The 12,561-nt window shown below is 36.3% G+C and overlaps 1 protein-coding gene across 6 annotated transcripts in view; it reads left to right on the top strand.

The window, feature by feature from the left end:
• The window catches only part of ARHGAP20 (Rho GTPase activating protein 20), a 141,096-nt gene that overhangs the window by 100,658 nt on the left and 27,877 nt on the right, over positions 1–12,561 (top strand). For all 6 annotated transcript variants that reach the window (XM_072821914.1, XM_072821910.1, XM_072821916.1 and 3 more), the window contains 3 exons: positions 1,131–1,208; positions 3,592–3,658; positions 6,203–6,391. In XM_072821914.1, the coding sequence (XP_072678015.1) occupies positions 1,131–1,208; positions 3,592–3,658; positions 6,203–6,391 (334 nt within the window). The remainder of the gene's footprint in view (positions 1–1,130; positions 1,209–3,591; positions 3,659–6,202; positions 6,392–12,561) is intronic.

Genomic DNA, 12,561 nt, shown 5'->3' with positions numbered 1-12,561 from the left:
TTACACTACTTATTTATACCATTTAAGCCCTATCAGGCACACAGCCCTAATTGCTGATTCACCTGATGATTATAGTATATAAAACCTGTGTGCATAGTAAATATTTCTTTTTTGATAGCATAGCATTGTCTTACATTTAAATGTCTTGGAACTCAGTGAACTCTATATAGATATCTCAAAATTATTTTAATTCCTTTTCTGTTTATTGCAAACTATTTTTTTAAAATATTTTGTTTATTCATTCATGGCAGACAGACAGACAGAGAGGCAGAGACACAGGCAGAGAGAGAAGCAGGCTCTCTGCAGGGAGCCCGATGTGGGACTTGATCCCGGGATTCCAGGATCATGCCCTGGGCCAAAGGCAGGCGCTAAACCCCTGAGCCACCCAGGGATCCCCAAACTGTCTATTTTTAAGTAGTAATTTCTAAATGTAGTTTAAGCACAGAGCTATCAGAGATCTCCTATTTAATAGCAGAGTTGGCAGTACAATTGAGCTTTCTAAAATTCTCAATCCTGTTTGCCTGACTCATTGGTTTTAAGGTGTCTGCAGATTTCAACACTGAAAATCTCAGTAGCCACAGTGTTTGACATAGTGCTCAATACATAGTGGTTTTTAAAAATTCTAAACTTTCAATGTCTTTTCGTAGCCTGTTTTTATTCTGATTTAACCTCAACTTTTTACCATGCAAAGAAATGACTGTGAAACCCACACTGTGAAAACAGTCCTCAGGAAGAAGTAGAAGGTGATCCAGTGCTCTCCCTTTTTTATTACACTTTGCATTATAGAAATATAATTATGAAGATGTTATAGGGGACCAACTTCACTAGATTTGGCAGGAGTGGGGTTGTTGGAAAGGTAGTCCATGTACTCTCATATGTAGTTAATCTTCTTGTTTCTTGCTTAAGGTCTCATATTTTGCGTGCTACATATTCTTTATATTAAGAGATATAGATGTTTTATCAAAAGGCATAAGATATAATGGAATGAAAGTAAATTATCGTCAAGGATATGTTGTTCCACTTAAGTCATATGCTTTATGCTGTTAACACTTGAAATCAAAATTTGCTTTTAGGTAATCATTTCATAATAATTATCTATTCAAACTATATTTCTTATTTTTTTTCTGCAGTCTAAAACTATAACAGTAACAAATTCAGATACAGCAAATGAAGTTATCAACATGTCACTACCAATGCTAGGGATAACTGTAAGTTACTCTACTAAATATTCTTAATTAAAAACAAACTTTGATACTTTAGAGTCATATAAATATTATCCCTTTTATCATAAGATGGCTTATTATTAGTGATACCAAATTCTTGGTTTTTAGTCCCAAAAATGGAGAAAAAAAGGACAGTAAAGCTTATTAGATGCTACTCTTCTACTGACATTGTAAGACCTATGTGAACTAGAAAGTGTAATAAAATAAGGCTATAGTTTTAGAATGATGATAATGTATTTTTATTGTATATGCTATATACATATACTATATGGGGGGGAGGTTCTTGGTGTAAGATTCTAATGAGAATGTTCTAAACTCCTTCCCACTTGTCACTCTATGACTGTTCTTCTCTTTTCCCTATCTCCTTTTCTGATTCTTCTCCTTCACCTAATTGTTTTCCTATTATCCCAAGATTTCATCAGTTTTAAGATGATAAATTCTGAAGGATTTGCTCTGTAGTAGGATTTATACATGAAGAACACATAGCTAACATCCATATGCTATAGATCCAGGAGATGAGATGGCTGGTACCTCTAACGGTTTGGTAAATTAAAAAACAAGCTTTGAATTCAGTTGTGGAGTTAAAGAGCTTTAGTGTGCATACCACATTTCCCCCCATTTTGCATTTAGCTTCTTCTTCCTTCTGTTTTGTTGGGCAAAGGTGAGTTTTTGAAATTTTATTAAGTTCAGATTTTATTAATGGAAAAGATTGGCATATTTGAAGATGAGGTAGGAAGAACACTGGAAAGTTCTCCTTATTTCCTCCCTACTAGTAAATAAACACCACATGGTGGGCCTCATATTAACAGGAATGACCTTCTGAGGGTTGGAAGCTAAAGGAAGCACTCGAATAACACCATTTTCTGAGTAAGGTTCTCTGTAAATGTGGACAGTATTACTTTGATGTAACATAGCAGATGTTTAGATATGCTGCAGTCTCATAAGTTGTATTTAGATTTACTTGTACACAGTGTTATCATAAGCCCTTAAGTAAGTACTCAGAGAAATCAGACTTCAGAGTAAGAAATCTGATTGTTTTTAAGAAATCTAGCTTCTTTTAGTTAAATTTAATAATACATTTAAGGTATAATTAGATTTATATACACTGATAAAAGAGGCACTTCTGCATTGACTTCTAAGCTTATGTGTTTATATCTTGGAAGAAAGTAAGTAGTTTGAGGAAAAGGAAGGGAGATTAATGACATGACTCATTTATGCTTTTCCTATGAAAGAGTGATCCATCTCCTGAGACCAAAAATATTTCTATTCATTATAATTAAGAATTGAGGCTATTTGGTTATACTGTTCTATTCTAATGGATTATTATAGTTTTCAGATATGACAAAAAATAAAGGATTTTCATTAGATTGCTTGCACTCCCTATTTGCAATAAAATTTTTTGAGTCAAGGATGGGGAAAGAAGTGACAGTGTAGGGGAGGGAGCCAGAGGTTACTCTCCACAGCCAGGACCTTCCATTATAAGGTCAGGACCATGATTTTTCATCAAAAAATAAAGGCAAGAATATTGAATATTGCCAATTAAAACATTTTTCTTTATCCTCTCCTAGATGATGCAGCAAAGTGTACATAATTTAGTATTACTTCTTTGAAGTGAAATTTTTAGTATTGCTGGGCTGTAATTCTGCTGGTGAACAATCTCATTGTTTTCTATGAGTGGGCATATTCTCTAGACTGAATTCTTGTCCCTTCTGTCCCCAGGACTGGACTTGCCCAAAATAAAATCAGTGTAGATGCCAGCTACCTATCTCCTCAGAGCCTCTTGGTCATTTTCTTTTCTGCCCAGAAATAGCTGCATAAGTAATTAGCCTTTGAGATTTTACTTTTTCATCAGACACAGCAGTGTTTTGGCTTTCTGGATAACAAGGTGTCTTTGCAGGGGCCTGTTGGAGATTAAGTCCAGTATTCTCTGAGAAGTCCAGAGATATAGCAGAAGTCAGGATTCTAAAGAAGAGATTAACCTTATAGAAAACCAGGACATTCTTTCTGTTTTGTAAAGAGGCTTATAATTTTATGTTCTGTGGGCTACCTGTCATCATGAGGGCCTGTTTCCATTGCAGTCTGTGGATCCCCTGTCATCACTAGGGAAAAAGAGCAGGACTCCTGAGTCCTCTGCTAAGGATGAGACAAGGGAAGATAGGTTGTAGCAATCAGCATTGCCATCTTTAAAAACCATATCCACCCCCATGAACCTGAATAGTGTTTATATTGTCCTACTTTTTAACAAAACATAATAATGCAAAAAATTTTAAAAAGTGTTCTTAGTCAATTACCAAACATGAAAGAATTATTATTATTATTATTATTATTATTATTATTATTATTTATTATTACTTCTTTTATCCCCAAGGGGTCTGAGAGAGATTACCAATTATGGGTCAATTCTGGCAAAGAAGAGGCACCATACCCACTTATTGGTAAGTTTCTTCAAAAATCTAAGATGGAGTTGTATTTTAATTATGACTAAATGTCTCAGAGAATTGGTCATGTGGTCCTAAATGTAAGTACCATCAAATATTAAATCTCATATTTATTTATTCATTCGATACATACCTATCAACCATTTCCTAAGTGCTAGGCAAATAACTGTCTCTTCACTCAAGCAACTAATGGTAGAGTTAGTTGGGAAGAGAAATGTAAATTTCCCTTTTTGCTCTTTTACCTTAAAAACAGAGGTATTTTGCAAACCTTTTTAAATTTTTTTTCTATAAAAAAACAATATGTACTGGTATTCCTTTTCCCTGCATATTTATTTTTCACATTCAAGTCTTGAATTTCCTGTTCCCTTTTCTTCATATTACATTGCCTCTGTAAGATTATCTATAATCCCGTCATACCTCTTAATTGATTAATGCATATTCAAAACCTGCCCAAGGCATCAGAATGAAAATGAGATTAACCCATTTAGAGTCCTTAAAAATATTCACTGACTTACCAGTTATCACTTCAAAACTGCTATTTCTCTAGACAGATTTCCCAGAATTTGTTTTAAGGAATTATTGGTTAAATAGATTGCATCTCACCTTGTTTAAATCGTTCAGCTAAAAAATACTTCTTGATCAGTAAGGTCACTCCATGTGGTTAATAGAAATATAGCAATTAAAATAAGGGACAGTATCTGTAGTAGATCTTGAGATGATGATAGTAATAAAAATGAAGATGATGATTTCTGCTAACAATTTTTAAATGCTCACTATCAGCCATGTACTGTGAAAAGCATACTATATGTGATATCTCATGTAATCCTTTCATTTACATGAGAGATCACTACTGTGTAATTCAGGATGTTTCAAGGGATCTGAGTAATCAAAAACCAAACTTTTCATAAAATATATATACTCAGACTTAAAATATATATTTTATATATGTCATGCACATGTTGGAGGCCAAAATTCACTGCATTTCTGGTTTCTTTTTTAAGTTGTCATTTTTGTGAAAACCAAGTGAGCAACCAAGTTGTGATTAAAATCAAATGCTCAGGGGCACCTGGATGTCTCAGTGGTTGAACGTCTGCCTTTGGCTCAGGGAGTGATCCCAGGGGTCCTAGGGTCTGCCTTTGGCTCAGGAAGTGATCCCAGGGGCCCTAGGGTCGGGTCCTGCATTTGGCTCCCTGCAGGGAACCTGCTTCTCCCTCTGCCTGTGTCTCTGTCTCTCTCTCTCTGTGTCTCTCGTGAATAAATAAATAAAATGTTTAAAAAAATAAAATAAAAGCAAATACTTAAATAATTGTTTTCATAAAATAATTAAAATTCTTTAGGTGGTAGCTTTTGAGCTTAAAACAGCTTCAAACTTCACTGTTAATTCTCACTGAAAAAAGAAAATAACATGATTTAGCAAAAATTCTCCACTGTATATTTCAGTGTGCCTTGGAAACTTCAATTGTAGTTTAGCTGCTGGCTATTTTTTTTTTTTGGCCCTTAATCCCTGGAAGCAGCTGTAATCCTCGATATTATTGGAACATTGATATTGTATACTTATGCTAGATGGAAAGGAAAAGGAAGAGTTCAGAGTTAGATTCAGTGTTAAATTAGGAATAGAAGAGAACTTATTTTAAAAAAAAAGAAGAGAACTTATTCTCTATATTTAAAAAGGCAAATCTACAGCACAGTGGTACTTGAAGCTGTAAGTTAAGAAAATGCAATCACTGAAAAAACTAAAGAGCAAAAAGTCTTGTTGCAGTTAAATGTCCAGAGTTTAGTTTTTGTAGTTCGCAGATTCCTTTTTGAATCCTGTTTCTGTGTTTCTAATGCCCTGCAGTCTTCCTTCTGATTATTGCCTGTGAACACACCCTCAGAGGGCAACAGTGGGAGGGAAGCATAAATCAAACAAACTAGTCCTGATGCTCTGGAGTAACTCTGATTATATAACTGATAAGAAGTAATGAAATATCTTTTTCAGACACATGTCTTGTGTTGAATTATAGCAGTAATAGTGATGCTCAAAATACATAGTTCTTTGCCCTTACTATTTAGATAATACTAACCATTAAAGTTTACTTATTTGATCCTTATCACTGTGTGATAAGTAGGGTAAATATCTTAAACCGTGAATTTAAGGCTGAGAGATGTCAAGGATTTGCTGAAGATTTACAGATACAGTTAGTGTCAAAGGAGAACTCAAATACCTTTAAATAGTCTTGGATGCAAACATAGTAAAAATCAGCATCCTGCAGCTCACAAACTAATCTGTGCACTCCAAAGAAGATACTCTCTAAAGTTGTTTTTTGCTTTTTGCTTTTTTCTGCCCTCTTCCCACCACCTGCTTAAAACTACTTTGATAGGGACACCTGCATTATGCAGTAGTCTCCAAGTCTAAGAGCATGCATAGTGATCATTCAGTTGACAAAAGGATTCTTTATTCCAGAAGTCCCAGCCGCAAATTGCAGTGCATTCTAGTAGATAGCACACATGCTCATGGTGCCTGTCAGCCTAAAGTCTACATTGAGATTTTTCTCTGTGTAGGGCACGAATATCCCTATGGAATTAAAATGAGCCATCTTCGAGACACGATGGTCCTGACACAGGGGTCAAAAGGCTCCAGTGCACCGTCCAGCCTTCAGGAGTCCCTCCTCACGGAGCAGCTGCCTCGGGAGGCACAGTGTCAGTTCATCCTGAAGCCCAGCCGCCTGGCTGCAGCCCAGCAACTAAGTGGTAAGTTGCTTCTCCTCCTTTGTGGAGACTTTGTTTAGCAAAAGTTTTTATTCTTAAAAACAAAGTTAGTACAAAGGCAAAGGCCCAAACTTCTAGCCCGTTGAGATATTTTTTCTTTTTAACTTCCTATGTGTTTTGAAGGAAAATATGGATAATTTTATAAATCAGCAGTAGGTGTGATGGACTTGGAATCAGCAGCAAGTAGCAGCACCGTCCATTCCTTGCCTCTTCACTATTCTTTCCCCTTTAGCCTTATGCTCACCGCAGTGTCCAAGGCCCTGTGCCATACTACAGACCCGTCAAAGGCCCTTTCTGTACTGTAACACGTTGTCACACTATGTGTTCCCCAGCCTGTGGATGATGGGTGTCAGGAGACTGTGATGGGTCTTGTATGGATAAGTGTGTGAAAACTAAGATATTTCCACAGAAATGTCTCCTTGGTCTACTAATCTAATCTAAATTCCCTATGAATCTAGCCATTGCTTGTTCCCACCCCATAATAAAGATTCTAGAATGATAAAAATGATACTCAACAGTAAGAGGACCATTATTTACCCTAACCCAAATTTGAACTTTAAGCCCTCAGTCTGAAAGTGAGATTGAGTAGGGAACAGAATAAAACGTGTCATACAGGCTTAAATGTGAGTGGGGTAGCAGAAAACTGATGTTGCAACCTTTGTCAGTTCGAACCTGCTGGGGGATCCGATGAACATGGCAGCTCTTTTCATCTGCATTCCTCCACGCAGGCACACTCCCACCTGTCACTCAGTGGTGATAACCTAGCCTCAGACTTCATAGTTCACTGAAGTCCTCCACTCAGGATTGTAACACAGCTATAGAAGCTGTACATGCACCAGTCACCTTCTCTCTTAGGATGGCAGACTGAGTCCTGGGGACTCCAAGCCTGTTTCCTCACATCTTTGGGCCATTCTGTAGGGGTATGATAGACACATTATAGTTTTGCATCCACTAATATGTGGGCTCTGTGAAGGCAGGTACTTTGGTATGTCTTGTTCACCACTATATTCCCAGCACCTGGAACAGTGGTTGGCATATATAAGTAAGTACTCAATAAATATTTGTCAAATGAATTTATTTATTAATAGGTATGCTGTTATTCTTTAAAGATATAAACGGAATGTTGCCTTTATAACTAAGCTGAGGAGAGTATCTTACTCTTCTCCCTTTATATTCAGTTTTTTAAAACTATTTCTCTGTGTCCCTTTTCAATTTTAAGTAATTTGACCAATAACTGGGAGTCAGAAATCCTAAGGGTTTTACCCAATTTTGCCAATGACTTGCACTCTCTGTTTATTAATCCTGATTCTCCCTCTTGGAAGTTAGGATAGTAGTGGTCGCAACTATAAGGTGATTCATAGTAAATAGTATCAGGGATGGAGTAATCACAGACCAGTGGTGCCAACATAGCTGGGCATCAGAATCACCTATTACAGGTGAACCAGTTCTGTGTTATTTTAACACATAAGATTTTGATGAATAGCTGTTTTGGAAACCACTAATTTAAATCAGGGATCAGCAGACTTTTTCTGTAAAGGGTCAGATGGTAAACTTTGCATGTCAAAACACAAAATCAAGTAAATTATGTAGGTACTTATATGACAAAAGAGAAAACAAGTTTCCACTCATTTTTTTTATTGATGATGTTTAATATATAGTAATTGAGTATAATTTCATGTAATACAGGTCTAGTAATAAGATGAATTAAATTCTTCTGGGGGAATAACATATTGCTTAATTGGAGTACTAAGTTAATAATTGAATGCAAAATGTTCTGATCTGTAATAAGATTTTATATGTTTTATCATCTTTGAAAATATCTTTTCACATAGATAGGTAGTGCCAAATACTGATTTCATTCTAAAAGCATATAATTTTAATTGAGCATATTCCCCTCTTCTGAGACATTTGTCGAATTTGTTATTCTTTTGATATTTGCCTTTTAGCACGTCATTGCGCATTAATCACTTACTTTTGAAAATTAGAAGCTCCTTGATTACACATTTAAAGGATCTTGAAATATGGAAATTTCCTTTGTACTTGCATTGAGGGTTAAATACCCCTGGAACTATACTCTGAGCTCAGAAAATATATCTGCTACAAATTTAAGAATGGAGATCTTGGTTCTTTTAACTTTTCACAGCATGAGAAGTGTAAAAACAGCTCAACGTTGTCAGTTGTGATTAAATGTCACTTGTCTCAAAATGAAACTTTCAAAGGTTTTATATGTAAGCATTTTTTGCCTTGTAATTTAGGTTAAATTCATTAAGAAACATCATCAAATTTTCAATAAAAACTAATTTCCAAAGCCATTCACCACTAGGAAAATTTTTCTCATTCATAAAAATTTCAGTCTCAGCTATAAGTTCAAAAATCACTGTACAGCTTTATCCCTACTAAGCCATTCAGATGCCATGTAATAGCATGCAGGCTACTCACAGAAATTCACAGAAATGGCAGTAGGTAAGCCCAGTGGATGAAGTTTACTGTTGACACTGCTGATGCAGTAACACATGATAGATGCGTATATTTCCCACACAATACTACTGATGAATAACATAATGAACAACCATTATAGGCAGTAAACACTGCATTTTCATGAGCTTTGTAAATTTGTCAAATTACATCTTTTTCTGCTCCACACACTTTTACCACCAAAGCAGATTGCACTTTAGGTTGTAGTGAAGTATTCTTAATTTCTTAAATTCTTTGAAAATATTCTCACCTATGGTTGTCCCATGCAAGACTATTCAAGGCTAATAACTCAGTCACTTCAAACAAAGCACTGACTTCTTGAATAAACAACTGAGCAGTATTGGTAGCATCTGCCAACTATTCAAGAACAAAGGATAGTGGCCCGAAATAATTTGTCCTGTTTTTTAGTTTCTTATTGCTGGGAATGTCAACTATTCAAGGAGCTGTTCTCACCATAAGGCTAATAGTCTTAAGTCTAGTTTCTCTGTACACATCTTCATCTACTGCAAACACAGAAAATTTAAGTAGCTCCCTGTTGGTAAATAGTTTTCCTTCTATTACTAACAATGAGCTACTCAGAGACTGACTTTTGTTGGAACCTCATTTTTTGTTTTTTGTTTTTATTTTGGGGAAGAAATTCTACAGTGCTGAAATATTTCATTTTAAATATTATGAATTCTTGGGGCACCTGGGTGGCTCAGTGGGCTAACTGTCTGCCTTCAGCTCAGGTCATGATCCTGGGGTCCAGGGTCAAGTCTTACATTGGGCTCCTGCTCAGTGGGGACTCTGCTTCTCCCTGTGCCTCTATCCCCTGCTTGTATTGTCTCTTTCTTTCAAATAAATGAATAAAAATCTTTTTAAAAAATATTCTGAATTCTTATAATCCTTACTTTTTCCAAGTTGGGAATATTGTGATGAGTTCCTGGTATAATATCAACATATATTGTGTTCTTCTACCACAACTGTTACATCATTGCATGATTAGCACAATACTTTGCTATTTATTATATTTCTTTTTTTTTATTTATTTATGATAGTCACAGAGAGAGAAAGAGAGAGAGGCAGAGACATAGGCAGAGGGAGAAGCAGGCTCCATGCACCAGGAGCCCGATGTGGGATTCGATCTCGGGTCTCCAGGATCACGCCCTGGGCCAAAGGCAGGCACTAAACCGCTGCACCACCCAGGGATCCTGTTATTTATTATAATAATAAAGTCATCCACACAGCTCTCTCTGTGCCTTAAAAGCTCAACACTAGACATGACAGGTAATGAAAAATTAAAATTTTACAGTATCAGGATATACAAGCCACTCAAAACACCATCCAGATATAAATATGTCACTGTAGTTTGCTGTATTGAGCAGCCATGCTCATAGTCAAATGCTTTTCCTGTGTCTATTGAAATGATTGTATGATTTTTATCCTTTACTTTGGTAATGTGTTGCACCACATTGATTGATTTGCCAGTGTTGAACCATCCTTTCATCCCCAGAATAAATTGAACCTGGCAGATGATCCTTCTAATGTATTGCTGAATTTGGTTTGCTAATAGATTCTTGAGACTTTTGCATCTGTGTTCATTAGGGATATTGGCCCGTAATTTCCTTTCCTCTGTCTTTGGTTTTGGTATCAGGGCAGTGCTGGCCTTTTAAAATGAATTTCACAGTGTTCCTTCTTCTATTTTGTGGAAGAGTTTGAGAAGGATTTGTATTAATCCTCTTTGCCTATTTGGTAGAATTCCCCAGGTTAAGCCATTTGGTCCTGGTGTTTTGTTTGTAGAGAGGACTTTACTGATTCAATTTCCTTATGAGTAATTGGTCTGTTTAGATTTTCTACTTCTTCCATTTTTCAGGTTTGTAAGGTTGTATATTTCTAGGAATTTATTCATTTCTCCTACATTGTCCAATTTGTTGGTGTATAATTATTCATAGTAGTCTCTTACTATCTTTTATATTTCTGTAGTATCACCTGTATTGTCTCCTCTTTCCTTTCTGATTTTATTTGAGCCTTCTTTTTCTCAGTGAGCTAGCTAAAGATTTGACAATTTTCTTTATCTTTTCAAAGAAGCAGCTCTTGTTTTCATTGATTTATCACTTATTACTTTAGTCTCTGTTTCATTTATTGCTGCTCTAATCTTTGCAATTTCCTTCCTTCTACTAACTTTGGGCTTTGTTTATTCTTTTTCTAGTTCCTTGAAATGTAAATTTAGGTGGTTTATTTCAGATTTTTCTCATTTCTTGGGATGGGCATTTATTTATATGAACTTTTCCTATTACAATTAACTGCTTTTGCTGTGTCCCTTAAGATTTAGTATGTGGTATTTACATTTTTATTTGTGTCAAGGTATTTTTTTAATAAATTAATTTTTTATTCGTGTTCAATTTACCAACATACACAATAACACCCAGTGCTCATCCCATCAAGTGTCCCCCTCAGTGCCCGTCACCCACTGACCCCCACCCCCCGCCCTCCTCCCCTTCCACTACCCTTAGTTCGATTCCCAGAGTTAGGAGTCTTTATGTTCTGTCTCCCTTTCTGATATTTCCCACACATTTCTTCTCCCTTCCCTTATATTCCCTTTCACTATTATTTATATTCCCCAAATGAATGAGAACATACACTGTTTATCCTTCGCCAATTGACTTACTTCACTCAGCATAATACCCTCCAGTTCCATCCACGTTGAAGCAAATGGTGGGTATTTGTCGTTTCTAATGCCTGAGTAATATTCCATTGTATACATAGACCACATCTTCTTTATCCCTTCATCTTTCGATGGACACTGAGGGTCCTTCCACAGTTTGGCTATTGTGGACATTGCTGCTAGAAACATCGGAGTGCAGGTGTCCCAGCGTTTCATTGCATCTGAATCTTTGGGGTAAATCCCCAACAGTGCAATTGCTGGGGCATAGGGCAGGTCTATTTTTAACTCTTTGAGGAACCTCCACACAGTTTTCCAGAGTGGCTGCACCAGTTCACATTCCCACCAACAGTGTAAGAGGGTTCCCTTTACTCCACATCCTCTCCAACATTTGTTGTTTCCTGCCTTGTTAATTTTCCCCATTCTAACTGGTGTGAGGTGGTATCTCATTGTGGTTTTGATTTGTATTTCCCTGATGGCAAGTGATGCAGAGCATTTTCTCATGTGCATGTTGGCCATGTCGATGTCTTCCTCTGTGAGATTTCTCTTCATGTCTTTTGCCCATTTCATGATTGGATTGTTTGTTTCTTTGGTGTTGACTTTAATAAGTTCTTTATAGATCTTGGAAACTAGCCCTTTATCTGATATGTCATTTGCAAATATCTTCTCCCATTCTGTAGGTTGTCTTTGAGTTTTGTTGACTGTATCCTTTGCTGTGCAAAAGCTTCTTATCTTGATGAAGTCCCAATAGTTCATTTTTGCTTTTGTTTCTTTTGCCTTCATGGATGTATCTTGCAAGAAGTTACTGAGGCCGAGTTCAAAAAGGGTGTTGCCTGTGTTCTCCTCTAGGATTTTGATGGAATCTTGTCTCACATTTAGATCTTTCATCCATTTTGAGTTTATCTTTGTGTATGGTGAAAGAGAGTGGTCTAGTTTCATTCTTCTGCATGTGGATGTCCAATTTTCCCAGCACCATTTATTGAAGAGACTGTCTTTCTTCCAATGGATAGTCTTTCCTCCTTTATCGAATATTAGT

This window comes from Canis lupus, chromosome 3, assembly GCF_048164855.1.
Source record: "Canis lupus baileyi chromosome 3, mCanLup2.hap1, whole genome shotgun sequence".
In the NCBI taxonomy this organism is placed as follows: Eukaryota; Metazoa; Chordata; class Mammalia; order Carnivora; family Canidae; genus Canis; species Canis lupus.
Note: the sequence above shows the minus strand (reverse complement) of the source record. Positions and strands in the feature narration are given on the sequence as shown.